Source organism: Dendrobates tinctorius, unplaced genomic scaffold (genome assembly GCF_039654945.1).
Source record: "Dendrobates tinctorius isolate UK_male_01 unplaced genomic scaffold, ASM3965494v1 ptg000070l, whole genome shotgun sequence".
NCBI lineage: Eukaryota > Metazoa > Chordata > Amphibia > Anura > Dendrobatidae > Dendrobates > Dendrobates tinctorius.
This window is the reverse complement of record NW_027361738.1, coordinates 90,407,838-90,434,652: the sequence shown is the minus strand read 5'-3', so window position 1 is coordinate 90,434,652 and position 26,815 is coordinate 90,407,838. Positions and strand designations below refer to the sequence as shown.

The following is a 26,815-nucleotide window of genomic DNA, read 5'->3' as shown; positions in this document are numbered from 1 at the left end:
AAAGAGAAGACTGAGAGGAGACTTAATAGCTGTCTACAAATATCTAAAGGGCTGTCACATTGTAGAAGGATCAACTTTATTCTCATTTGCACAAGGAAAGACTAGAAGCAATGGGATGAAACTGAATGGGAAGAGACACAGATTAGATATTAGAAAAAACTTTTTGACAGTTAAGAGTGATCAATGAGTGGAACAGGCTGCCACGAGAAGTGGTGAGTTCTCCTTCAATGGAAGTCTTCAAACAGAGGCTGGACAGACATCTGACTGGGATGATTTAGAGAATCCTGCTTTGAGCAGGGGGTTGGACCAGATGGCCCAGGAGGTCCCTTCCAACTCTACGATTCTATGATTCTATGATTCTGTCCTGTGCTGACTGAGGGACTGGCTCATCCTCTAGTCCCATGGTGGCACGTACCGCACTAACCAGCTCCTCCATATATTCTGTGGAAAATAGGTATCTCCTCTCAGCCAATTTAGAGGTTCCTGGTTCGTCCCATTTTTCAGAATCTGAATTGTAGGACTGCTCTGACTCAGAGTCTGAGTCCTCTATTTGAATTTTTCGCTTTTTTGGGGGAGGTGAGCTTGCAGCTGGAGGAAGTGGAGGAGGTGGAGGGGGAGAGAGGGCGGCTAGGGAGGTCTGAACCTGTTGCGTGACCAGGCTGCAGATTTTATCGATCAATGAAGGCGCTCAGACCTGACTACCCCATCCGTGCATGCCTGACAATTTTTTTCTCCAATTTGAAGGAAGTTTTGTGTTACATATGGCACATTTGGCCGGCTTGCCAGTGGTATTGGTGCTTTTGTGGGCAGACTTCTCTTCCTATAAAAGAGGAGAGAAGTATTTTGAGGACCTCTACCCGGATCTCACCACTAGGACTCACCCCAGATAACATTCACTGTGGCTGGGGCAGCGCTGGGCTCTGCAGACGCAGGGCAGGAAGAACTTTCCATGCTGACAGGGGATTTTCTTCTTACCTGTCAGCTTCTTCCGGTGGGTTAATAAGGGGTTAACTCCACCCTCAGCGCTTGCTCTGTTTTTCCCCCTCCTCCTCCTGGGGTCCGATGCAGGCACAGCATCGCTGGCATGCACCACGCGCTGTCGGCTGTGTGGGGGCCGCCATGGCTGGAAGTCGTCATACACCTATACCCCGGAAATGACCCGCTCGTGACGTCACTTCCAGGTCGCCAACAGCCACGCTGAAGGAGGAGGAGAGATCAGAAAGCTACGGGAGGGCCTCCGGTCGGGGATCACTGGCCCGCTTTACCCCCCGAGGGAGTGCGGGTGGGCCAGGAAGGTCCCGAATTCCGGAGAAGACGGGAGCAGTATGGAGGAGGAGGGAAGGCAGAGCCGCCGACCACCACTGCCCGGCTTTAGGCATCAGGTACACTGTAGCAGCCGGCCACACAGCATACGACTAACCTCTCCATGCCCCATGGGGGACAGGAAAGACACTGGTGAGAGGGAGGTGGGAGGGACCTTTTAACCTCTTGTGCTTCCGGTCCCCCATTAGGGCGTGGAGACAACCTCCTATGCTGCCGTGGAAGGTTGCTAGAGAAAATCCACATATAAGTTTACTGCCATTAACTTAGAAGTAGAAAGCCAAACTGTGGCGTTTTCCGTGATACAATACTGCATACACTGCAGCGGAACGGCATGCAAGGGGGTTGCCCATGAAGGAAGCTTTTCCTAAAGCCCATGCTCAAAAACGCCCACATACAAAAAGCCTGACTGGGACTCAATACTCTGGAGTGACGAGACCAATAAACATGTTTTCAGAATTGAAGGCTTTCAAACCATATGTGGTATCTCAAAGGAGAAGAGTACAAGAAAAAAATGTCCAGATGCCTACAGTGAAACATGGTGGTGGCGGTGTCCTTATCTGGGGCTGCATGAGCTGCTGGTGCCGGTGGGGGGGGGCTACATGTCATTGATGGGATCATGAATTCACAGATGTTCTGCTCTATAGTGACAGAACATGCCACCATCACTCCGTGCCCTCAGAAGACGAGCACTTTTCCAACATGACAATGGTACAAAACATGGTTTGCATTTCTGAAAAACAAGGTATTAGTGACTCAGTGGCCAAATGTCTCCTGATCTTAACCCATCTGAAACACCTATGGGGGGGAATTCTGAAGAGACAAGTTGTCATCACTCTCCATACGGCATCCAGGCTCTAAAGGAGCTCGTTCTTGGATAATAGAGAAAGACAAATGCTCTAATATGTCACCAACTTGTTCATTCCGGGCTTAGATCACTTGGTGCTGTCCTTAAAAAGAGGGATTTTTGGTACTCACCATAAAATCTGTTTCTTGGAGCCTTCATTGGGGGAACACAGGTAACCATGGGCGTATACTGCTGTCGCTAGGAGGCTGACACTAGGCAAAAAAGGAAAATAGCTACTCCTCAGCAGTATAAACCCACCGACAGGCACAAAGCTCTTCAGTTAGTTTTAAAGCAGTAGGAGAAGCAACCAAAACTCAACATATGTAACAACCCAACAACAAAGGCACGTAGGCCCAATGAAGGCTGCAAGAAAGATTTTACGGTGAGTACCAAAAATCATTCTATCGCTTCATTGAGGGACATAGGTAACCATGGGACGCCCAAATGCAGCCCCAAGGGTGGGAACTGAGAGAATGTAAAGAAAAACAGACTTCGGTCGGCCGGTGCATAACCGCCTCCTGAAGCACCTTCCTTCCCAAGACTGCATCAGATGAGGCATGAAAATGAACCCTGTAAAACCTAGCAAAGGTGTGTAAAGATGACCAGGTCGCAGCCTTCCAAATCAGTGAAGCCAAGGTCTGGTGACGAACTGCCCAGGAAGCCCCCACCACCTGAGTGGAATGAGCCTTCACCCCGATGACGCTGCTTGTCCTGGCCCCTGTATGCCTCCAATATTGCCGAACAAACCCAACGGGCATTAGCGGACTTAGAAGCTGGAAGCCCCTTATGACGACCTTCAGAGATGACAAACAAGGCATCAGAGTGGCGAAAGGAAGCAGTCCTTGTCAGGTAGACTCGGATAGCTCTTACCAGATCAAACTTGTGGAGGGACTACTCCAGGGGATGGACTGGAGAGGGGCATAAAGAAGGAAGGACAATGTCTTCATTAATGTGAAATGAAGAGACTACCTTTAGTAGGAAGGAATGAACAGGTCTGAGAACTACCTTGTCTTGATGTAGAATCAGGAATGGAGAACGGCAGTATAATTACGCTAGCTCAGAGACTCTCCTGATGGACGTAATGGCAACAAAGAAGGCGACTTTCCAAGACAGGAGAGAAAATGGAATGTCTTGAATGGGCTCAAAAGGAGCACACTGGAGTGCGCCAAGGACAAGGTTAAGATCCCATGGATCTTTCAGGGGACGATAAGGAGGTGCCAGGTGTGCGACTCCTTGAAGAAAAGTCTTTACCTGGGATGGAGAAGCCATATTTCATTGGAAAAGAATTGGAAAAGTGGAAACTTGCCCCTTAAGAGTACTGAGTGATAGACCCGAGTCAAAACCCGCTTGTAGAAAACCAAGGATGGCAGGAAGGGAAAAGGACATAGGAACCAAATTGTTGTCCTCACACCACCGGAAGAAGGCCTTCCAGTATCTGTGGTAGATACACGAGGATGCTGCTTTTCTCGCTCTAATCATGGCCTTGCAAAAGAAGATCCGGAAGGTCTGGAAGCCTTCATGGAGCGTCTATGAGCATGTTCACCAGCTCCGCATACCAGGCCCGTCTTGGCCAGTCTCAAGCTATCAGGATTGCGGGAATCCCTTCTGCCTTTATCTTTGTCTCCAGACGGTGCAGAAGATGGCATCAACCCCTTTTAAGAAGGGAGGAGGCCACCGCTGGTGACCAGTCTTCCTCTCAGCCCTCTCCGAGGAGAGGGGTGAGGTGGGGAAAAGGCAAAGGACCAGCCACTGAGAATCACCCTGAAAACACCTGTAAAGATGACAGGGGATTAGGTCCTGCCTGTGGGTCTGAGAGTGAGTGATGTGGGTAATACCACACTGCTTTCTCAGTCGCATAAGTACAGGAAAACAGAGTGAGAAATTACAGGGTGAGACAGGGTGAGAAACAGGGTGAGTACCTGAAAAGACAAAGGGAAAAGGTTAATAAACACAAATAGGGAACCTGAAAAGTAAAATTCGGATCTGGGATCAGATGCAGGTCTGCCTCCTACAGACACTAAGCTTAAACTGACTTTCACATTATGAGTTTAAAGAAAATGTTTAATGAAACTAAGAATTGTCAAAATTTTGGAAATTGCCCTGGTGTTCAATGAAATACTCGTTAAAATCTTACTTTTCAAAGGGGATGTAGTCATTTATGCTGACTTTTTTTTTTTAATTTTTCACTGACTGTAATGCAAATTAGCTCTCGATACACTGAGACAGAACAAGCCGAGCTACTGCATACATCATGAGAAACAGCAGAAGTCCAGACCACCTTAGACACCAGTGGACAATGCAGCCAAGAAGGAGTCACTCATCACAGCTGTGTCCTACTACAACAAACCTGATAAGCAGCCTATATTCCCACCACAGGATCATATGCAAGTGACGAGCAGCTCACCTTCCAGCATCGGTCTCCTTAAATATACCATCTTGGTTTGGGCAGAGCTCACAGCTGGGAGACACACCGCACTTGCAAGCATCACAAAACCAGGGCTCAGTAGAGTTTTCAGAGGCTGAGCTCATAATGGAATCACTCTCCCCATCAACACCGTAACAGCCTGCAACAAAGAGAATAATGATCAAAGATGTGGGAGACCCATGGCAAAGAAAGGTTAGCTTGACAGTGAAGAGTGAGCACAGCTCTGGGGTATATTACAGGATGTAACTCAGGATCAGTAATGTAATGTATGTACACAGTGACTGCACCAGCAGAATAGTGAGTGCAGCTCTGGGGTATATTACAGGATGTAACTCAGGATCAGTAATGTAATGTATGTACACAGTGACTGCACCAGCAGAATAGTGAGTGCAGCTCTGGAGTATAATACAGGATGTAACTCAGGATCAGTAATGTAATGTATGTACACAGTGACTGCACCAGAATAGTGAGTGCAGCTCTGGAGTATAATACAGGATGTAAAGGGGTTTTACACATAGCGATATCGCTAGCAATATCGCTAAAACGTCACTGATTTTGTGACGTTATAGCGATATTGCTAGCGATATCGCTATGTGTGATACTTACCTCCGACCGGCTCCCCCGCTGATCGCGCGAGATTGGGCGGCTCCATTTCTCGTCGGGCGCTTCCTGCTGTGTGAGACGAGTGACGCTGGACGCGGGCGGGAGGACGTCAGGATCGCTGTGTGTGAAAGGTAAGTATCGTCCGCTGCGTCGCTGCTGCATCGCTGTGAGATCTTCCTGTGTGGAAGCTCACTAGCGATCATTTAGTGATGCACCAGCAATCATGACCGGGTCGGATCGCTGGTCGGATCGCTGGTTGGATCGCAGGTGCATTGCTAAATGTAAAAGGGCCTTAACTTCGAATCAGTAATGTAATGTATGTACACAGTGACTGCACCAGCAGAATAGTGAGTGCAGCTCTGGGGTATAATACAGGATGTAACTCAGGATCAGTAATGTAATGTATGTACACAGTGACTGCACCAGCAGAATAGTGAGTGCAGCTCTGGGGTATAATACAGGATGTAACTCAGGATCAGTAATGGAATGTATGTACACAGTGACTGCACCAGCAGAATAGTGAGTGCAGCTCTGGTGTATATATAATACAGGATGTAACTCAGGATCAGTAATGTACTGTATGTACACAGTGACTCCATCAGCAGAATAGTGAGTGCAGCTCTGGTGTATAATACAGGATGTAACTCAGGATCAGTAATGTAATGTATGTACACAGTGACTGCACCAGCAGAATAGTGAGTGCAGCTCTGGTGTATAATACAGGAGGTAACTCAGGATCAGTAATGTAATGTATGTACACAGTGACTGCACCAGCAGAATAGTGAGTGCAGCTCTGGTGTATAATACAGGATGTAACTCAGGATCAGTAATGTACTGTATGTACACAGTGACTCCATCAGCAGAATAGTGAGTACAGCTCTGGAGTATAATACAGGAGGTAACTCAGGATCAGTAATGTCATGTATGTACACAGTGACTGCACCAGCAGAATAGTGAGTGCAGCTCTGGTGTATAATACAGGATGTAACTCAGGATCAGTAATGTACTGTATGTACACAGTGACTCCATCAGCAGAATAGTGAGTGCAGCTCTGGAGTATAATACAGAAGGTAACTCAGGATCAGTAATGTATGTACACAGTGACTGCACCAGCAGAATAGTGAGTGCAGCTCTGGAGTATAAAATACAGGATGTAGCTCAGGATCAGTAATGTAATATATGTACACAGTGACTGCACCAGCAGAATAGTGAGTGCAGCTCTGGGGTATACTACAAGATGTAACTCAGGATCAGTAATGTAATGAATGTACACAGTGACTGCACCAGCAGAATAGTGAGTGCAGCTCTGGGGTATAATACAGGATGTAACTCAGGCTCAGTAATGTAATGTATGTAAACAGTGACTGCACTTCTGGTAAACCAAGACAAAAAACCATATGGGTCAATGAAATAATGTAAAACAGAAATAAAGTATTTTTCAAATTTAATTTACTGAATTATCAATAATGAGAATCAGACATTACTTTTTTGGTTTTGAATTTTGGTTCAAGAGAAAAATGGCCTGGATAAAACTGATGGTACGTCTTAATATTTTGTTCTACAACCTTCTGAAGCAATCACTGCAACCAAACGATTTCCGAGAGAATTCGGACCCTGTCCACAAGTATTGCACAGGTAAGGGTGGTTTCACATTAGCGCTTTTTAAGCGCACGCACGGCCGGGGGTAGCTCCGCCCCCGAGCCGGCTCTCTGCCCGGCGTGCCCGCCCCTTGCTTGTAGTGCCGCCTCCTAGCGCACAGCGGCGCCTGCGATCGGCGCACCCTATCTTTAGCATAGGGTGCGCAGATCGTGCGCAGGCCGTGCGCTAGTTGCGCTTTGACCTGCGCTGCGCACTTTTGACGGTGCGCCGTGCGCGCCAAAATCCGAAAAGTGATTTTGGCGCGCACGGCGCACCGTCAAAAGTGCGCAGCGCAGGTCAAAGCGCAACTAGCGCACGGCCTGCGAACGATCTGCGCACCCTATGCTAAAGATAGGGTGCGCCGATCGCAGGCGCCGCTGTGCGCTAGGAGGCGGCGCTACAAGCAAGGGGCGGGCACGCCGGGCAGAGAGCCAGCTCGGGAGCGGAGCTACCCCCGGCCGTGCGTGCGCTTAAAAAGCGCTAATGTGAAACCACCCTTAGCGGACGGCTCTTCGTGTCTCAGGTGTGGAGGCGCCATCTCAAGACTGCAGGTCTCGGTTCCTTCCACAGATGTTCTGTAGGATTTATATCAGGGGCTCACAGAAGCCTCTTCAGCAGAGTCCAATGCTTTGCTCTCATTCTTGGATGTTTTTAGCTTTGTGTTTTGGGTCACTATGCTGTTGGAGGATCCATGCCCTGCGACTCAGTCTGAGCTTCCCGACCCTCACCAGCACATTGCTCCAGAAAGCCTTGATATTCTTGAGATTTCATTGTACCCTACACAGATTCAAGACTCAGCCCCAAAACAAAACTGAGCCTCCTCCATGTGTCACAGTAGGCACAATGTTCTTTTCTTTGCAGTCTTCATTTTTGAGTCTGTGAACATAAACGTGACGTGACACAAAAAAGCTCCCGCTTTGTCTCATCCGCCGACGGGACGTTCTCCCAGAAGCATTTTGGCAAATTCCAGTCTCGCCTTTTTATGATTTGTCTTCAGCTGTGGTTTCCTTCTCCTCGTCTTCCATGAAGTCCAGTTTGTCCAAGACAGCGACGGACGATGCAATCTGACCTTGATGGACCTTGACCTTGGAGTTCTCCTCTAATGCTTTTGGAGGTTGTTCTGGGCTCTTTGGTTCCCCATTCCTTTACCCATCTCTTCAATTTGTCATCAATTTTCCTCTTGCGGCCACGTCCAGGGAGGATGGCTACAGTCACTTAGCCTTCAAACTTCTAGATAATATGTGCAATCATAGTAACAGGAACATTGAGCTGTTTGGAGATGTCTTATCACATTCACCTTTACCATATTTGTCTACAATGTTCTTTCTAATCTCTGGAGACAGATCTTTCCTTAGTTTTCTTTGATCATGTTGTGTATGGTACTCACTATGATACCAAACAGGACAATGACTACTTTTCACTCTGTAACTAGGCGACTGAACTGATTACAAGTTTCTAGACCCCTGTGATGCTAATTTCAGGACACATAATTTATTATTTTTTTTTTTAGTACCATCATTTTAGTCCGGATTATTTTTTTTAATGTTTCTGGTGAACCAAAATTCGAAAGCAAAGTCCGATTCTCATTGATATTGAAAATGACTTTTGCCAGTTTCCAGTTATTTCAGTGACTAGGGTGGATTTTTCTTTATCAGAAAGGTAACACTCTTGTCCATGTGTGTATCTCGGGATCAGGACAGGAGAAGTCACAGCATGCCCTTTAGTGAGGGCAGTCAGATTCTGGACAATTTCACCCCTTCAGTTAAATAAATGTGAATGTCAATGTTAAAGCGCTAGTAAAAGTCATTTACATTATGATTATTATTTTTTTTACTAAATGAGAACAGTTTTTCTCGAAATGAAAACATTTTGCTCGGAGGTTGAAAAGCATTTATTTTCCTCTCAAGCACAAAACACGAATAAAAAGGAAAAGTAATTGGGAAATATTAACATTTAATAAAAGAAATGAAACATGAATGCATAAATCGAACGATTTGATATTAATTTGTCCGGCACACAAACGCTCTTTATTCGTCTGCGCTCTAAAATTATATGTTGTGACTTCACCCTTGTAATTGCTTTTTGGAACAGAAAATAGCAGCAGAATTATCTGTCAATTCAAGTGGTTTCCAGAGTGATAATAGATGGATGGTTATCTGGTAAGAAAGAGGGAACTACGTGCAGTTAAATGAGAATGACGACTCATAGCGGGAGCAAGTGGGGGGCGGGGCCTGCCTGAAGGTGAGCGGGGGCGGAGCCTGCCTGAAGGTGAGCAGGGGTGGGGCCCACCTGAAAGAGCGGGGGCAGGACCCGCCTGAAAGAGAGCGGGCTTCAAAGGAGACCGTGATTTTTTCTATACGCAGCAATGCAATAGCATAAGGGATCAGACGACGGCAGCAGCTTCAAGTGCCCTAAGGGGACTAACAAATACTGTGAAAACTAAAATAAATAAAAAAAACAAGTTAAAATCTCCTTTTCCCCCCCATTAAAAATAAAGTTAGTAAAAAAAAAAAAATACAAGTATATTTGTTATCGCCAAAGTCGAAGAACTCCGATCTATGAAAATATAAAAATTAACCTGATCTGTAAACACCGTAAACGAAAAAAAAAAATCACTTAATTCCACAAAAAAATGCTGTAACAAGCAAACAAAACTTCATATCTATCCCACAATGATGTCAATAAAGAATGTCTCGCCCTGCCAAAAAATAAGCCATTACACAGCTCCATCAGCCCAAAAAAATAAAAACTTTACAAACCTTGGTAAATAGAGACACAACCCCAACATTATATTTTGCAAACTATTGATATATTTTTAACTGGCGTGTTTGGCATCGCCGGAATAGTACTGATGAGCAGAATCACATTGCGAGGTCATTTTTAGCACAAAATGTACACTGTGAAAACAATTCCCAAAAAACAATGTCAAAATTACAGGGTTTTTTTTTTTTTTTTTTTATAATTTCTCCCAATTTGGAACTTTTTTCCCCCATTTTCTAGTACACTATGTGGCACAATGAATGGCGTCATTCAAAAGTACAACTTGTCCCGCAAAAACCAAGCCCCTATATGTCTATGTAGACAGAAAAATTAAAAAAAAAAAAAAAAAAAAAAAAAAAAGTTTATGGCTCTGGAATGGGCAAAAGGAAATGCAAAAGCATGACATTTAGGGGTTAAAGGGCTGTTTTACTGGAATAAAATATATCAGACCAAATAAATGAATCCTATGTTTCCCACTATGGTTGGATGTCTGTGGTCATGTAGAAGGAGTGCCTGCACAGTGTCGAATGGGCAGCCGCGCTTGCGCAGTGTGTAGCACATGCACGACTCCAAGCGGCACACTGCTCAAGCGCGGGATTTCAATGACATCGGCGCAACCAGGGAAATCAAACTGAGTGGGCTCTGACACCCGTGACTGAACAGAAAATTAAGCACACCCCTATAGCTGGTGTTAAAATGGCAGGATTACTCATTTTATTGTTGTTTTTTTTTAATTAAAAAAAATCATGCTAAAAAAAAATTGGCAGAACAAAAAAAAAAAAAATAAATCATGCAAACACAGAAACCTAACTTAATCGATAGGTCATTTATTTTTGATAATTTCCTTTTAAGCACATTTAAGACCCCCCCCCCCCCCACGGCAGCACCGCAGCAATAATGGAGGTTAGAGGAACGTGTCACACGAGCAGAGAAGTCGGACAACATGAATGTGAGCGAGGACAAGGAAAAACATTCACTGAAGCCTCAGGGTGGGAGGGTAAAGGAGGGCACAACTAATTATTAGCCCCCAATTAGGAGACCACCAATGAAGGGGGCAATCTAAACCAAAAGGTCGAAAAAATTGCCATCATTTCACTGTCAAGAAAGGATTAAAAAAGTACCTCACTCCTCTACCATAGATCGGCAGCGAATTACAGTACATAGCAATTCTCCCTTGTACCCCAGACCACCAGGGAATCAACTACCAACCATCTCCAATAACCTAAGAAAAGGGGTGCACAGTAGCTTCTGGTCCGAGGGCCTAAACCCCAGTGTCATGATGTATGGGGGACCCGGATCTGATTACACAGTGCTCCATGCACTGAGCAGTGAGTTACTGTTCTCTCCTCTGAAATAGACAATTCTTTATACAGAAGGCTGGGGGCCATACTAAATGGCACGGCAGGCAAGATGTGGCCCCTGGGCCGCAAGTTATGCAGCCCTGCTCTAGACCACCAAGGAATCAAGGAATCATTTACTAATCTACCCTAGACCACCAGAGAAGCAATTACTAATCCATCCATCTACCCTAGACCACGAAGGAATCAATTACTAATCCATTCATATATCCTACACAACTAGGGAATCAATTACTAATCCAGTCATCTACCCTATACCACCAGGGAATCAATTACTAATCCATTCATATATCCTACACAACTAGGGAATCAATTACTAATCCACCCATCTACCCTATACCACCAGGGAATCAATTACTAATCCATCCATCTACCCTAGACCACCAGGGAATCAATTACTAATCCATCCATCTACCCTAGACCACCAGGGAATCAATTACTAATCCATTCATATATCCTACACAACTAGGGAATCAATTACTAATCCACCCATCTACCCTATACCACCAGGGAATCAATTACTAATCCATCCATCTACCCTAGACCACGAAGGAATCAATTACTAATCCACCCATCTACCCTATACCACCAGGGAATCAATTACTAATCCATCCATCTACCCTAGACCACCAGGGAATCAATTACTAATCCATCCATCTACCCTAGACCACCAGGGAATCAATTACTAATCCATTCATATATCCTACACAACTAGGGAATCAATTACTAATCCACCCATCTACCCTATACCACCAGGGAATCAATTACTAATCCATCCATCTACCCTAGACCACGAAGGAATCAATTACTAATCCATTCATATATCCTACACAACTAGGGAATCAATTACTAATCCACCCATCTACCCTATACCACCAGGGAATCAATTACTAATCCATCCATCTACCCTAGACCACGAAGGAATCAATTACTAATCCATTCATATATCCTACACAACTAGGGAATCAATTACTAATCCACCCATCTACCCTATACCACCAGGGAATCAATTACTAATCCATCCATCTACCCTAGACCACCAGGGAATCAATTACTAATCCATCCATCTACCCTATACCACCAGGGAATCAATTACTAATCCATCCATCTACCCTAGACCACGAAGGAATCAATTACTAATCCATTCATATATCCTACACAACTAGGGAATCAATTACTAATCCAGTCATCTACCCTATACCACCAGGGAATCAATTACTAATCCATTCATATATCCTACACAACTAGGGAATCAATTACTAATCCACCCATCTACCCTATACCACCAGGGAATCAATTACTAATCCATCCATCTACCCTAGACCACCAGGGAATCAATTACTAATCCATCCATCTACCCTAGACCACGAAGGAATCAATTACTAATCCATTCATATATCCTACACAACTAGGGAATCAATTACTAATCCAGTCATCTACCCTATACCACCAGGGAATCAATTACTAATCCATTCATATATCCTACACAACTAGGGAATCAATTACTAATCCACCCATCTTCCCTATACCACCAGGGAATCAATTACTAATCCATCCATCTACCCTATACCACCAGGGAATCAATTATTAATCCATCCATCTACCCTAGACCACGAAGGAATCAATTACTAATCCATTCATATATCCTACACAACTAGGGAATCAATTACTAATCCAGTCATCTACCCTATACCACCAGGGAATCAATTACTAATCCATTCATATATCCTACACAACTAGGGAATCAATTACTAATCCACCCATCTACCCTATACCACCAGGGAATCAATTACTAATCCACCCATCTACCCTATACCACCAGGGAATCAATTACTAATCCATCCATCTACCCTAGACCACCAGGGAATCAATTACTAATCCATCCATCTACCCTAGACCACGAAGGAATCAATTACTAATCCATTCATATATCCTACACAACTAGGGAATCAATTACTAATCCAGTCATCTACCCTATACCACCAGGGAATCAATTACTAATCCATTCATATATCCTACACAACTAGGGAATCAATTACTAATCCACCCATCTTCCCTATACCACCAGGGAATCAATTACTAATTCATCCATCTACCCTATACCACCAGGGAATCAATTATTAATCCATCCATCTACCCTAGACCACGAAGGAATCAATTACTAATCCATTCATATATCCTACACAACTAGGGAATCAATTACTAATCCAGTCATCTACCCTATACCACCAGGGAATCAATTACTAATCCATTCATATATCCTACACAACTAGGGAATCAATTACTAATCCACCCATCTACCCTATACCACCAGGGAATCAATTACTAATCCATCCATCTACCCTAGACCACCAGGGAATCAATTACTAATCCATCCATCTACCCTATACCACCAGGGAATCAATTACTAATCCATTCATATATCCTACACAACTAGGGAATCAATTACTAATCCAGTCATCTACCCTATACCACCAGGGAATCAATTACTAATCCATTCATATATCCTACACAACTAGGGAATCAATTACTAATCCACCCATCTACCCTATACCACCAGGGAATCAATTACTAATCCATCCATCTACCCTAGACCACCAGGGAATCAATTACTAATCCATCCATCTACCCTATACCACCAGGGAATCAATTATTAATCCATCCATCTACCCTAGACCACGAAGGAATCAATTACTAATCCATTCATATATCCTACACAACTAGGGAATCAATTACTAATCCAGTCATCTACCCTATACCACCAGGGAATCAATTACTAATCCATTCATATATCCTACACAACTAGGGAATCAATTACTAATCCACCCATCTACCCTATACCACCAGGGAATCAATTACTAATCCATTCATATATCCTACACCACTAGGGAATCAATTACTAATCCATCCATCTACCCTATACCACCAGGGAATCAATTATTAATCCATCCATCTACCCTAGACCACGAAGGAATCAATTACTAATCCATTCATATATCCTACACAACTAGGGAATCAATTACTAATCCAGTCATCTACCCTATACCACCAGGGAATCAATTACTAATCCATTCATATATCCTACACAACTAGGGAATCAATTACTAATCCACCCATCTACCCTAGACCACCAGGGAATCAATTACTAATCCATTCATATATCCTACACCACTAGGGAATCAATTACTAATCCACCCATCTACCCTATACCACCAGGGAATCAATTACTAATCCATCTAACCTAGACCACGAAGGAATCAATTACTAATCCATTCATACATCCTACACCACTAGGGAATCAATAATCCACCCTTCTGCCCTAAACCACCAGGGAATCAATTACTAATCCACCCTTCCACTCTCTACCACAAAGTAATCCATTACAAACCCATTCTTAACATAGACCACCAGGGAATCAATTACCAACCCTGTCTTCCACCCAACACCATTTTTTTTTTTACAACCCTTTCATACCCTAGACCACCAATAAATTCATTCGTATTTCTCTCTTCCACCCTAGACCGTCATGTAAGCCATTACAAACACTTTCTATTGCTCAAAATCACCAGAGAATTAATTACTGACACATTCTTCTACCCTAGGCCACAAGGGAATTCATTGCTAACCCTTTTTACCTTAAAGCCACCAGGGAATTAATTATTCATGGACTATTACTCTAGACTACCAGGGAATCTTAAAGGGAATCTGTCACCCTTTTTTTTTTTGACTATCAGCTGCCGGCATTGACATCAGGGGCTTATCCACAGCATTCTGTAATGCATTCTGTAATGCTGTAGATAAGCCCCCGATGTAACCTGAAAGAGAAGAAAAACACGTTAGATTATACTCACCGGAGGGGGCGGTCCGGTCCGATGGGTGTCGCGGTCCAGTCTGGCGCCTCCCATCTTCATAAGATGCCGTCCTCTTCTTTTCTTCCTGTAGTCGCTCCTGCGCAGGCGCACTGCTCTGCAGAATACTGCAGTGCGCAGGCGCCAGACCTCTCCCGACGCCTGCGCACTGCTGGACTCTGCTCTGCCCTCAACAGGGCAGGGCAGTGCGCCTGCACCGGAGCCGCGACGGAAGGAAAGAGGACGGCATCGTATGAAGATGGGAGGCGCCGGACCTGACCGCGACACCCATCGGACCGGACCGCCCACCTCGGTGAGTTTACTCTAACGTGTTTTTCTTCTCTTTCAGGTTACATCGGTGGCTTATCTACAGCATTACAGAATGCATTACAGAATGCTGTAGATAAGCCCCTGATGTCAATGCCGGCAGCTGATAGTCAAAAAAAAAAAAAGGGTGACAGATTCCCTTTAAGTAATCATCGGTTAGCATATGAAAAGCAGCCCGGACAGGGAACAGTGATCTGAACATACCTGTTCTTTAATATTTACAAATTGGGTTTTGCTTTAAGACTTTATTTGTCTCCCTTTACTTGAATAGGGCCCCACCATGCGAGACTGCCACTTTCCGTTGGGAGCAAGGACGTGCAAACATCCTCAGAGTTGGAAGAACGGAAAGGGTCTAAGTGGTCGGACCCCCATACGTGACCCTTCTATGGAAAGTTTAGTTGCTACTTTGTGATGAACACCCTTCAGCCCCTCTAGATCTCCCCTTATGGACGGCGGCTGAACGTTACCTTCATGGACGGTTATACCACAGTTATCACACTGGATGATCTCATCCGCATCTTCACTATTGTCCCCCAGACACACGCAGCATATTAAGATGTGATCCATTTTCTGCGAACACCATTTGTCACTCTTCTCCAAGATCAGAGAATCCTATTAAAAAAAATTCAGCAAAATGAAATTAGAATTGCACTAGACAGCCATACATTACCCCGGACCGTCAGGGCTAAACTAAAAGCCAAATTATCCAACTCCCTCGCCGTTTCGTGTCTGTTCTTCATTTACCCACTGTGCCGACAATTCCCGGGTCGTCTGCCGATCTCTACTTTCTGCTCCGCCTGGGAGGACATAATACCACCACTGTCTCCCTGATTGGCTGAGAGAGTCACATGTCTGTCCAGAGCCAGACAGAGACCGGTGGGAAACCCAGAAAGCGTTGGACAGGGAGCAGCAAAGGATTGGTGGGCAGATAATTATTGAAATAACTTACAAAAATTTGGATACATTTCATGTAGCCAGGAGACAAAGAAAATAAAAATTAGGGGACTTGATGTGGATTATGGGACCCACTCTCCTTAAAGGTGAGGGTACAACCATCGACTTCAATGAAAAATGGAGGGCAGTCTGAATCATACGCCCTGGGACATGTTCTCCTGATCGGTTAGGGTCCTCAAGATGGCACTTCACCTTGTTAAGAACAGATGTAGTAGCTACCACCATGACTATTACCACGGTGCTACATTAGTTTTTCGGGCAAAGCTTGAAAGATGAGCGAGAAATGATTAGTATGGAAATAAAGCCTTAAAGTGTTGATTTTTGGAGTAAAGATTAAAGGCCCCGATTCATCATTTTCTTTAGCACTTTTTCTTGTCGCCGATTTTTTGCACCAAATTCTTCAAAACGGTGCATAAAAGCATAAAACGTAAAAATTAAATTACCTCTAACCTTCTTTGCGCCGTTTTAGATCAAAAAGTCCCACGAGCAGTTAAAATGTTGCATGCAACTATTACATTTGCACAAAAAAAAGAAAAATCCCTCCAAGGGTGGACTGGAGTAACATTTGGGCAAAAAATTTGCGACTTTTTAAAGTTGCAAATAATGAATCGCCCTCAAATATCTGGATGATAAAAACCGCGACCACAATGGAGAACAGAGGAAAAAAAAAACCACCAAAAAGAAAATATGACTTCAAAATAGGCGCAAGCTAATAAAATAGAAAAATTTGGTGAAAAAGAGCATTAAAACAGGAAAAACGAGACAAAAAAAATAGGAGCAAATGAAGTAATGAATCGGACGCAAAAGTGTTTAGTGATCTAACGACGGAGTATAAGAAATGCAGGTGGCGATACAAGAGGAGCACGTCTTCGCGGCTGCTCACACCACAAGTTTTTCACATCTTGATGAACCTGTCAGGACACTTTATAAATTACCTCATTACTTTTGCTTTGAGACAATGTCAAGCTGTCATTCGTCAGCTCCTCATCGTCGCCGCTGTTCCTACTGGGAATCTTGATTTTTTTCTTCTTCCCTTCGTCGTCGCTTGAATTGCAGCTGTCGTCTTTGTTGCCGGTTTTGTGATTTGATTCTTCTTCGCTGCCATCCTCCTCCTCTTCGTCGTCTTCTCCATCGCTGCCCTCCCCGGTAGCAGATTTTCCTTTCCCTTTACCACCTGTGGGTCTCCAATCATTGTCATCTTCGCTGTCATAGTCGTCCATGGCGTTTAGTTGTTCGATGGTGATGAAGTCCAGCATTGGACGATTCCTTCGGAGATTCCATTTCTTGGGTTCGCTCGCTTGGTCATCGACCGTGACGTCGGCCTCGGAGGTTCTATCCTTCTTCTTCGGCTGTTTGTCGATCTCATCTTTCTTCGCCTCGTCTTTATCGGGCTGCTCATCGGCAGCTTTGTCTTCATTGGGCCCAAAGTCGATATCCGCTTCTTCTCCTTCGGGCACAATATTTTTTTCTTCGACATCAGGAACAATTGTCGCCATGTCGTCTTCTTTTAGGCTGTCTTCTGAGTCGGTGTCAGAAGATTCACCGCTGTCTTTTGACCCATCATCACTACCAGCGACACTTTCCTCCGAATCTGTAAAGAAAACATATACACAATGTCCGACAAGTAGAGGATAGCCTCATCTGATGCCTAAAATAGGCAAACCTAAATACTTGATGTTTTGTAGTTCGAAAGCCTTGGTGGAAAGTTTTGTTTTTTGTTTGTTTTTTTTACATTAAGAAAAAAAAAAACATTTAAAAAAAAAAAAAAAAAAACTCTAGTTGAACTAAATTTGAAAAATGGGGACACTAATTTGGGGATTTTAATGAAAACTACAGAAGTTTAAGAAAAAAAATAAAAACAGGAAGACCAACCCAACTACAAGTTCTTCTCACAAAATTAGAATTTCAAAGAGTTAATTTATTTCAGTTCTTCAATAGAAAAAGTGGATCTCATATTATATAGTCACTACAGAGCTCTCTATTTCACGTGTTTATTTCTGGTAATGTTGATGATTATGGCTTACAGCCAATGAAAACCCAAAAGTCATTATCTCAGTAAATTAGAATAATTAACAATAAACACCTGCAAAGGCTTCCTAAGGCTGGTTTCACACTAGCGATTTTTTGCGCTGCGTGCGCAAGCATGCGAAATGCGCCCCCATGTTTAACATGGGTGCGCATTGTCTAGCGTTTGTATGCGTTTTTGTGCGCATGTGTTTTTTTGCAGTGTGCGCCTATACGTGCTGGACGCACCCTGTTGCATTTTCTGTGCGCCCAACCTGTGTGAAAAAGACGCATGCGCACATATGCGCAAAAAAAAAAAAAAAAAACACATTACAGTCTATGGGAACGCTGACGTGCGCATGGACATGCGCACATCAGCGTTTAAAAACGCATGCGTTTTTAGAGTCAAACTGGTTAACAGGCATGTGCAAAAAATAGGCAAACGCATACAAAACGCTTGATGCGTTTTTTGTATGCGTTTGCACTGCGCAGAAAAACGCTAGTGTGGAAGTAGCCTAAACGTTTATAAAGGTCCCTCAGTATGTTTTACTAGCTCCACAATCATGGGGAAGACTGCTGACCTGACACATGTCCAGAAGGCATTCATTGACACTCCACAAGGAGGGGAAGCCACAAAAGGTCATTGCTAAAGAAGCCGGCTGTTCACAGAGTGCTGTATCCAAGCATATTAATGGAAAGTTGAGTGGAAGGAAAAAGTGTGGTAGGAAAAAGGTGCATAAGCAACCGGGATAACCGCAGCCTTGAAAGGATTGTTAAGAAAAGGCCGTTCAAAAATTTGGGGGAGATTCACAAGGAGAGGACTGCTGCTGGAGTCATTGCTTCACACCACACACAGACGTCTTCAGGACATGGGCTACAAGTGTCACATTCCTTGTGTCACCCACTCATGAGCAATAGACAAGGCCAGAAGCATCTTACCTGGGCCTAGGAGAAAAAGAACTGGACTGTTGTCAGTGGTCCAAGGTGTTGTTTTCAGATGAAAGTAAATTTTGCATTTCAATTGGAAATCGCGGTCCCAGAGTCTGGAGGAAGAGTGGAGAGGCCACAATCCAAGCTGCTGGAGGTCTAGTGTGAAGTCTCCACAATAAGTGATGGTTTGGGGAGCCATGTCATCTGCTGGTGTAGGTTCACTGTGTTTTATCAAGACCAAAGTCAGCGCAGCCGTCTACCAGGACATTTTAGAGCTCTTCATGCTTCCCTCTGCCGACAAGCTTTTTGGAGATGAAAATTGCATTGTCCAGCAGGACTTGGCCCCTGTCCACACTGCCAAAAGTACCAATACCTGGTGTACACACAACAGTATCACTGTGCTTGATTGACAGCAAACTCGGCTGACCTTATCCCCATAGAGAATCTATGGAGTATTGTCAAGTGGAAGATGAGAGACAACAGACACAACAATGCAGATGAGCTGAAGGATGCTATCAAAGCAACCTGGGCTTCCATAACTCCTCAGCAGTGCCACAGGCTGATCGCCTCCATGCCACGCCGCATTGATGCAGTAATTGATGCCAAAGGAGCCCCGACCAAGTATTGAGTGCATTTACTGAACATACATTTCAGTAGGACAACAATTCGGACTTTAAAATCATTTTTCAGGCTGTTATAAAGTATTCTAATTTACTGAGATAATGACTTTTGGGTTTTCATTGGCTGTAAGCCTAAATTCACTTTTTGATGATATTCTAATTTAGTGAGAAGCACTTGTATATCGGTGGCCTGCCCAACTAAAGACGAATTGACTAGATGGGCTTTTAACTTGGAAACGGCATTTGATACTGGATACTAAGTCTTGAAGGGATGTCCTAAGCAACACAACCCTTGTCCACATATCCTGTAAGGGTATATAGACATCATGGAAGGAGGTCACCTACTTGGGACCACCCTCTACACTCCCTGACGGAAGTTATGTCGCTTATCCATGTTACGTAAATAAAATCTTATAACCTGACGTTAAGTTCATCCATAGGTTGTATAAATTATTCTTTTGAAAGCTGAAACCCTCCGAAATGTGGTTTAGGTTAAGAAAATAAATTAGCATCGATGCAGAAAAATTGATCATTTAATGGACACGGAATGGTCAGATTTTGGCAAGACAAAAGTTTTGTCGGCTACAGAAAGTAATGTGATATTCAAACAAATTATTAACTTAAAATACAAATATATGTTGCATAACATTGGAGAATGAAGTTGTGGTGCTATTGGAGTCATCTATAATATTTTGTGTGACTTCCATGAGCTTGAAGGACGGCATCCATGCGGTTCAACAATGATTCATACAATTTATTAATGAAGTCATCAGGAATAGCAAAGAATGCAGTCTTACATGGCTCCCAGAGTTCATCTAGATCCTTTGGTTTTGTCTTCCAAGCGTCCTCTTTCATCCTGCCCCAAACATGCTCAATGATGCTCATGTCCGGTGACTGGGCTGGCCAGTCCTTGAGCACCTTGATCTTTTTTGCCTGGAGGAACTTTGTTATAGAGATGGATGTATGAGATGGAGCACCACCCTGCTGCAGAATTTGACCCCTTTTATGATTTGAAATATAAGAGGTAACTAATACTTCTTGATATTTTAGGCTATTGATATTGCCTTCCGCCTTGCAAATGTTTCGCACACCCCCATACTGAATGTAACCCCAGACCATGATCTTTCCACCACCAAATTTAACTGTTTTCTGGGTGTATTTTGGATCCATACAGGCTCCAGTAGGTCTCCTGCATTATTTGTGGCAGCTGTGGTGTAATTCTACTGAAGATTCATCAGAGAAATCCACCTCCTGCCACTTTTCCAGCGTCCATCTGTTTAGCAGGCTGTGGGACTTTGTAAATGCCACATGGTTTTTTATTTGCATTTTGTTTAGTGCTGGCTTCTGGGCACTGACTCGACCATGGAGGCCATTTCGAGACAGAATCCTACAAACTGTTCTAGGTGACACAGGGACTTGAGGAGACCAGGCCTGTTGGAGCTCTGCTGCAGTGGAAGAGGGGCTTGCTTTGGATTCTCTAACCAACAAACGTTCCTCCTGAGCAGTTGTCTTGTGTGGTCTGCTGGACCTGGGCTTGTCAAACACATCTCCAGTCTCTTCAAATCTCTTTTTAATTCTTTGTACTTGACGCGGAGACACAATAAAAGGTGCCAGCCACCTCTGCAATGGATCTGGTCTTCAGCCTCTTGATAATCCAGGCTTTGGTTGCAGGGTGGATTTTTGGCATGTTGTCAGAGCTCAAAAGTTGCAGCCTAAGTGAAGGTCTGGCGTGCTGGGTTTCTTTTTATATACACCCACTAAATAACCGATCATTTACTGGGCACAGGTGAGGATGTAAACTAGGATTGGGTGCATTATATGACCAGGCGACAAAACTTTTGTCTTGCCAAAATCTGACTATTTTGCGTCCACTAAATGAATTAAATGATCAATATTTCTGCATTGATACCAATTTATTTTCTTAACGTAAACCACATTTCGGAGGGTTTCAGCTTTCAAAAGAATAATTTATGCAACCAATGGATGAATGTAAAGTCAGGTTATAAGCTTTTCTTTACATAACATGGATAAGCGACATAACTTCTGTCAGGGAGTGTAAAATCCTGAATAATTTTTGACAGTGGTCAGAAAGTAGACTAACTCCTTCCGCGGTGGGGGGGGGATTGTTAGGAGGGTAAGGAAGATTCAGGAAGATTCATAATTTATTAAAGGGCTCCACAGTCCTGTACTGTTGTGGATATTTAGATCTTCCCTGGCACCACAACGATGGGAAAGCACCAAAGCATGCTAGACTACAAAGCACAGCAAGTAACACATCTCAGTTCAATGTTATCATTAGGCACAATTTACAGCTTAGGCAAGAAATGATAGCCCGGGTATAAACAGTGTCAGCATTGCCACAGTGAAGGCTCGACAAAGTTACGAGCGCTAGGGGAGAGGTAAATGCCCCTCTAACTGGCTGACTTACACCAAACAAATCGCAAAAGTTGGCCTTTAAAATCACAAAATTTTGCAAATCAGAAAATCTTCAAAATACGAGTCGTCACCAAACATCGTCATGTACAGATTTCAGAAAAACATTTTTCGGGGAAATATACCTGAGGCATCTCCAACTTTAAAATCACTGTCATCTGAGCTATCATAATCCAATGCTTCAAGAAGGGAGGTTGCCAAAGGCTTCACTTGTCGTCTTTTCGAACTCCGGTCCACTGTAACGAAAGTTTGTTTTTGGAATTTTTTTTTCTCTTTTGCTTTATGGGTTAAAATTTTTGGCATCCAATAAATTTTTTCTTTAATTCACTGTGAATTATTTACAAATTAGGACACCACCATTATTGCCCAACGGCCATCATAGCGATCTATCTTTTTTTTATGCTGACACTTCATTTTAAGGGCTATCACCCCCTGGGGTTCCAAAACTTACATATAACAAAGCAGCATTAACAGAGCATTAACCCCACCCCACTGTCCTCCCTCACCCTAAAATAATCCCAAATACAAGTCCTTGAGGTGTCATCTTCTGTCAAGTCATTAAAAATTTTATTCATCCACTTTGGTGTTTGGAGAAGCTCATGACCACCAACCAGCATGGCCGTCGTTACCCGGCTATCTTTTGACTCATGGAAGGTAAATGGCCTGTGTTTCTAGTTTAAAAGGGTCATTTCGTAAAGACAACACTTTTATGATACAAAACCAATTAGGATCGTCTTCTGAGAACTCCAGGGATCACTTGTGATCGCCAGAGGAAGCTGGGCCAGCCATACATTTCCCCTGCAGTGGCCACTACAGGGGAAACTTTGTATTACATTGAGGTCACTCTCATAAGTCCAAAAGGGGGGAAATTATTTTTACGGTGCCTCCCCTACTGTTTTTAAAATAGATACTTGGTGGAGGACTCTCCTCTATTCCATCAAATGGGTTGTCCTAGTTATACCATCCCTTTATTGTAAGTAATCACTCATGGGGTGGGCACTGAAGTGGCTACAAAAGTTCAGTAAGACCATCTGTAGACTGTTTGCTGGCCATTTCCACCTCCCTCATGGCTTTTTATGAAATGATATATCTAGAAGGGCTTTGGATGCATCCAATAACATTGCAGATATGACCAACGACAAACCCCCAACGGAGACCAGACTGGGACTACAGGTCCTCAAGTTATTTTGCTTACATTTTTTGGTGTTCGGAATGGATCATGGATGACTTAACACCCAAAAAGACAACTCGATCTTTCCAATGATATTGGGTGTCCTTTGCTCCTTCTAAGAGTCATTCCAGCTTCTTCCTTCACTTTTTGACATCACAACAGGACATCCTAACTGGTTTCGATAGTGAAGACTTAGGGCTCATACTCACTTGCGAGAGACTCGCACGATTTTCATGCGAGTCTCTCGCATGAAAATCCGGCACTGCCGCCGGCACTGGGACCGGAACGTGCGGCTGTATAGAAATACATGTAGCCGCATGCTCCGGTCCCACTGCCGGCGGCAGTGCTAGGTTTTCGTGCGAGTCTCTCGCAAGTGAGTTCGAGCCCTTAGAGGGGTAAAAAGAGTAGGAGTTGTAGAGTACATAAAAAATGGTCCCTAAAGGGTCATCAAAGGACTCCCTTTAAAGAGATGGGTGAAAAGGGTGGCACAACCACGTGGCTTTCTCCACATTTGCTGTGTACAAATGGTGCCCCGTATAGTAACTCACAGCACAAGGGAATCTTATTCAGAGGCCCAATATAAAAGAAACAACTGAATGAACCTTGGCTAAAGATGACAATTCAAGGACTCCCATTTCCTTTGGATTTTTCCAATTTTTTATTTTTAGGTGGGTGGGGTACATGCTCTTAAGGCTGCATCACATATATTACATTTACTGTCTTCATGTTAAAAGTGCGTGCAAAGCGGCAAAGTCCGTTATACAAATTATTATCACATTTATAATAAATGAATCTGCAAAAAAAGGTTATTATATTAATGCAAACAATATGGGTGATGGATGGTAATAACCAAATTTTGAGGCTTGTGGTGCAAACGCTAAATGCAAAGCGATGCGGTGTGTGCCGGCTGAATGGTATCACATCGATTCTATTCCGTCACTTTCGGCAATGAGACGAGATGTTTCAGTGTCCAGTACATTAAATTTACCTGTGGGTTCTGCTGACTTTTCAAAATAAACAGTCCAGAATCTGTGCATGTGGATTAAAACTACTTCTATTACATGACTTGTATCCTTCACTTATAACCAGTTTTCTCCTCTGCAGGCTCAATGTAATTTATAGTCGTCCCTGAGCTAGTGGATTGGAACGAGTTGCTATGATGTCTCCCATCCCCAGCACATAAACATGAGATTTCTGCTCTCCTGCCTCCATATATAGAACATGCTCAGATATATATAAATACACAGTTGTGCTCAAAAGTTGTTTACATACCTCGGCAGAATTTTTGCTTTCTTGGAATTTTTCCCAGAGAATAGGAATGATAAAACCAGAACTTTTTCTCCACTCATGGTTGGTGGTTGGGTGAAGCCATTTATTGTCAAACTACTGTGTTTTTGTCTCTTTTTAAATCATAATGACAACCCAAAACATTCAAATGACCCTGATCAAAAGTTCACACAACCTGGTGATTTTGGCCTGATAACATGAACAGAAGTTGACACAAATGGGTTTGCATGGCTACTAAAGGTAACATCCTCACCTGTGACCTGTTTTGTTGTAATCAGTGTGTGTGTGCATAAAAGCTGAGTGAGTTTCTGGGATCCAGACAGACACTTGCTTCTTTCATTCAGCCACTGACATTTCTGGATTGTGAGTCATGGGGAAAGCAAAAGAATTGACAACGGATCTACAGGAAAAGGTAGTTGAACTGTACAAAACAGGAAAGGGATACAAAAGATATCCAAGGAATTGATAATGCCAGTCAACAGCGTTCACACTGTGATTAACAAATGGAAAAAGTTTTGGTGTTATCATTCATATTCTCTGAAAAAAGGCCAAGAAAGCAAAAATTCTTCCAGGGTATGTAAAGTTTTGAGCACAACTGTGTGTATGTATATATATACAGAGAGAGAGAGATCCCAAAAAATAGGAGCAGCACACCATACTGAGTGAAGTGGAGGCAGTTTATTTTAGCCCATAATGGCGACGTTTCCGTCCTGAGTGCAGACCTTTCTCAAGCTCTGCACTCAGGACCGAAACGTCGACATTATGGGCTAAAATAAAATGCTGCTCCTATTTTCTTGGATCTCTGGATACAAGGTTTGGTACTTTCCTAGGGGGGCTTCTTTTTGAACCCAGACTTATTGTCTTTTTACAGTGCTGCTCTGTACTTTTTTGAATATATATGCGTTACACAAAGTATTAAAACTATAAAAAAAACAAATATACAGTGGGGAAAAAAAGTATTTAGTCAGTCAGCAATAGTGCAAGTTCCACCACTTAAAAAGATGAGAGGCGTCTGTAATTTACATCATAGGTAGACCTCAACTATGGGAGACAAACTGAGAAAAAAAAATCCAGAAAATCACATTGTCTGTTTTTTTTTCATTTTATTTGCATATTATGGTGGAAAATAAGTATTTGGTCAGAAACAAAATTTCATCTCAATACTTTGTGATATATCCTTTGTTGGCAATGACAGAGGTCAAACGTTTTCTGTAAGTCTTCACAAGGTTGCCACACACTGTTGTTGGTATGTTGGCCCATTCCTCCATGCAGATCTCCTCTAGAGAAGTGATGTTTTTTGGCTTTTCGCTTGGCAACACGGACTTTCAACTCCCTCCAAAGGTTTTCTATAGGGTTGAGATCTGGAGACTGGCTAGGCCACTCCAGGACCTTGAAATGCTTCTTACGAAGCCACTCCTTCGTTGCCCTGGCGGTGTGCTTTGGATCATTGTCATGTTGAAAGACCCAGCCACGTTTCATCTTCAATGCCCTTGCTGATGGAAGGAGGTTTGCACTCAAAATCTCACGATACATGGCCCCATTCATTCTTTCATGTACCCGGATCAGTCGTCCTAGCCCCTTTGCAGAGAAACAGCCCCAAAGCATGATGTTTCCACCACCATGCTTTACAGTAGGTATGGTGTTTGATGGATGCAACTCAGTATTCTTTTTCCTCCAAACACGACAAGTTGTGTTTCTACCAAACAGTTCCAGTTTGGTTTCATCAGACCATAGGACATTCTCCCAAAACTCCTCTGGATCATCCAAATGCGCTCTAGCAAACTTCAGACGGGCCCGGACATGTACAGGCTTAAGCAGTGGGACACGTCTGGCACTGCAGGATCTGAGTCCATGGTGGCGTAGTGTGTTACTTATGGTAGGCCTTGTTACATTGGTCCCAGCTCTCTGCAGTTCATTCACTAGGTCCGCCCGCTTGGTTCTGGGAATTTTGCTCAACCTTCTTGTGATCATTCTGACCCCACGGGGTGGGATTTTGCGTGGAGCACCAGATCGAGGGAGATTATCAGTGGTCTTGTATGTCTTCCATTTTCTAATTATTGCTCCCACAGTTGATTTCTTCACTCCAAGCTGGTTGGCTATTGCAGATTCAGTCTTCCCAGCCTGGTGCAGGGCTACAATTTTGTTTCTGGTGTCCTTTGACAGCTCTTTGGTCTTAACCATAGTGGAGTTTGGAGTCAGACTGCTTGAGGGTGTGCACAGGTGTCTTTTTATACTGATAACAAGTTTAAACAGGTGCCATTTCTACAGATAATGAGTGGAGGAAAGAGGA

At 43.5% G+C, this 26,815-nt stretch overlaps 1 protein-coding gene across 9 annotated transcripts in view; it reads right to left on the bottom strand.

Moving 5' to 3' along the window:
- PHF14 (PHD finger protein 14) overlaps nt 1–26,815 on the bottom strand; it is a 311,444-nt gene that overhangs the window by 252,038 nt on the left and 32,591 nt on the right. For all 9 annotated transcript variants that reach the window (XR_012233474.1, XM_073582107.1, XM_073582108.1 and 6 more), the window contains exons 2-5: nt 22,193–22,303; nt 17,016–17,671; nt 15,594–15,738; nt 4,572–4,731 (exon numbers count right to left, since the gene is read on the bottom strand). Coding sequence is in view for 8 of the 9 variants with exons in the window: in XM_073582107.1 (XP_073438208.1) it covers nt 4,572–4,731; nt 15,594–15,738; nt 17,016–17,671; nt 22,193–22,303 (1,072 nt within the window). In the remaining variant the exon portion in view is untranslated. The remainder of the gene's footprint in view (nt 1–4,571; nt 4,732–15,593; nt 15,739–17,015; nt 17,672–22,192; nt 22,304–26,815) is intronic.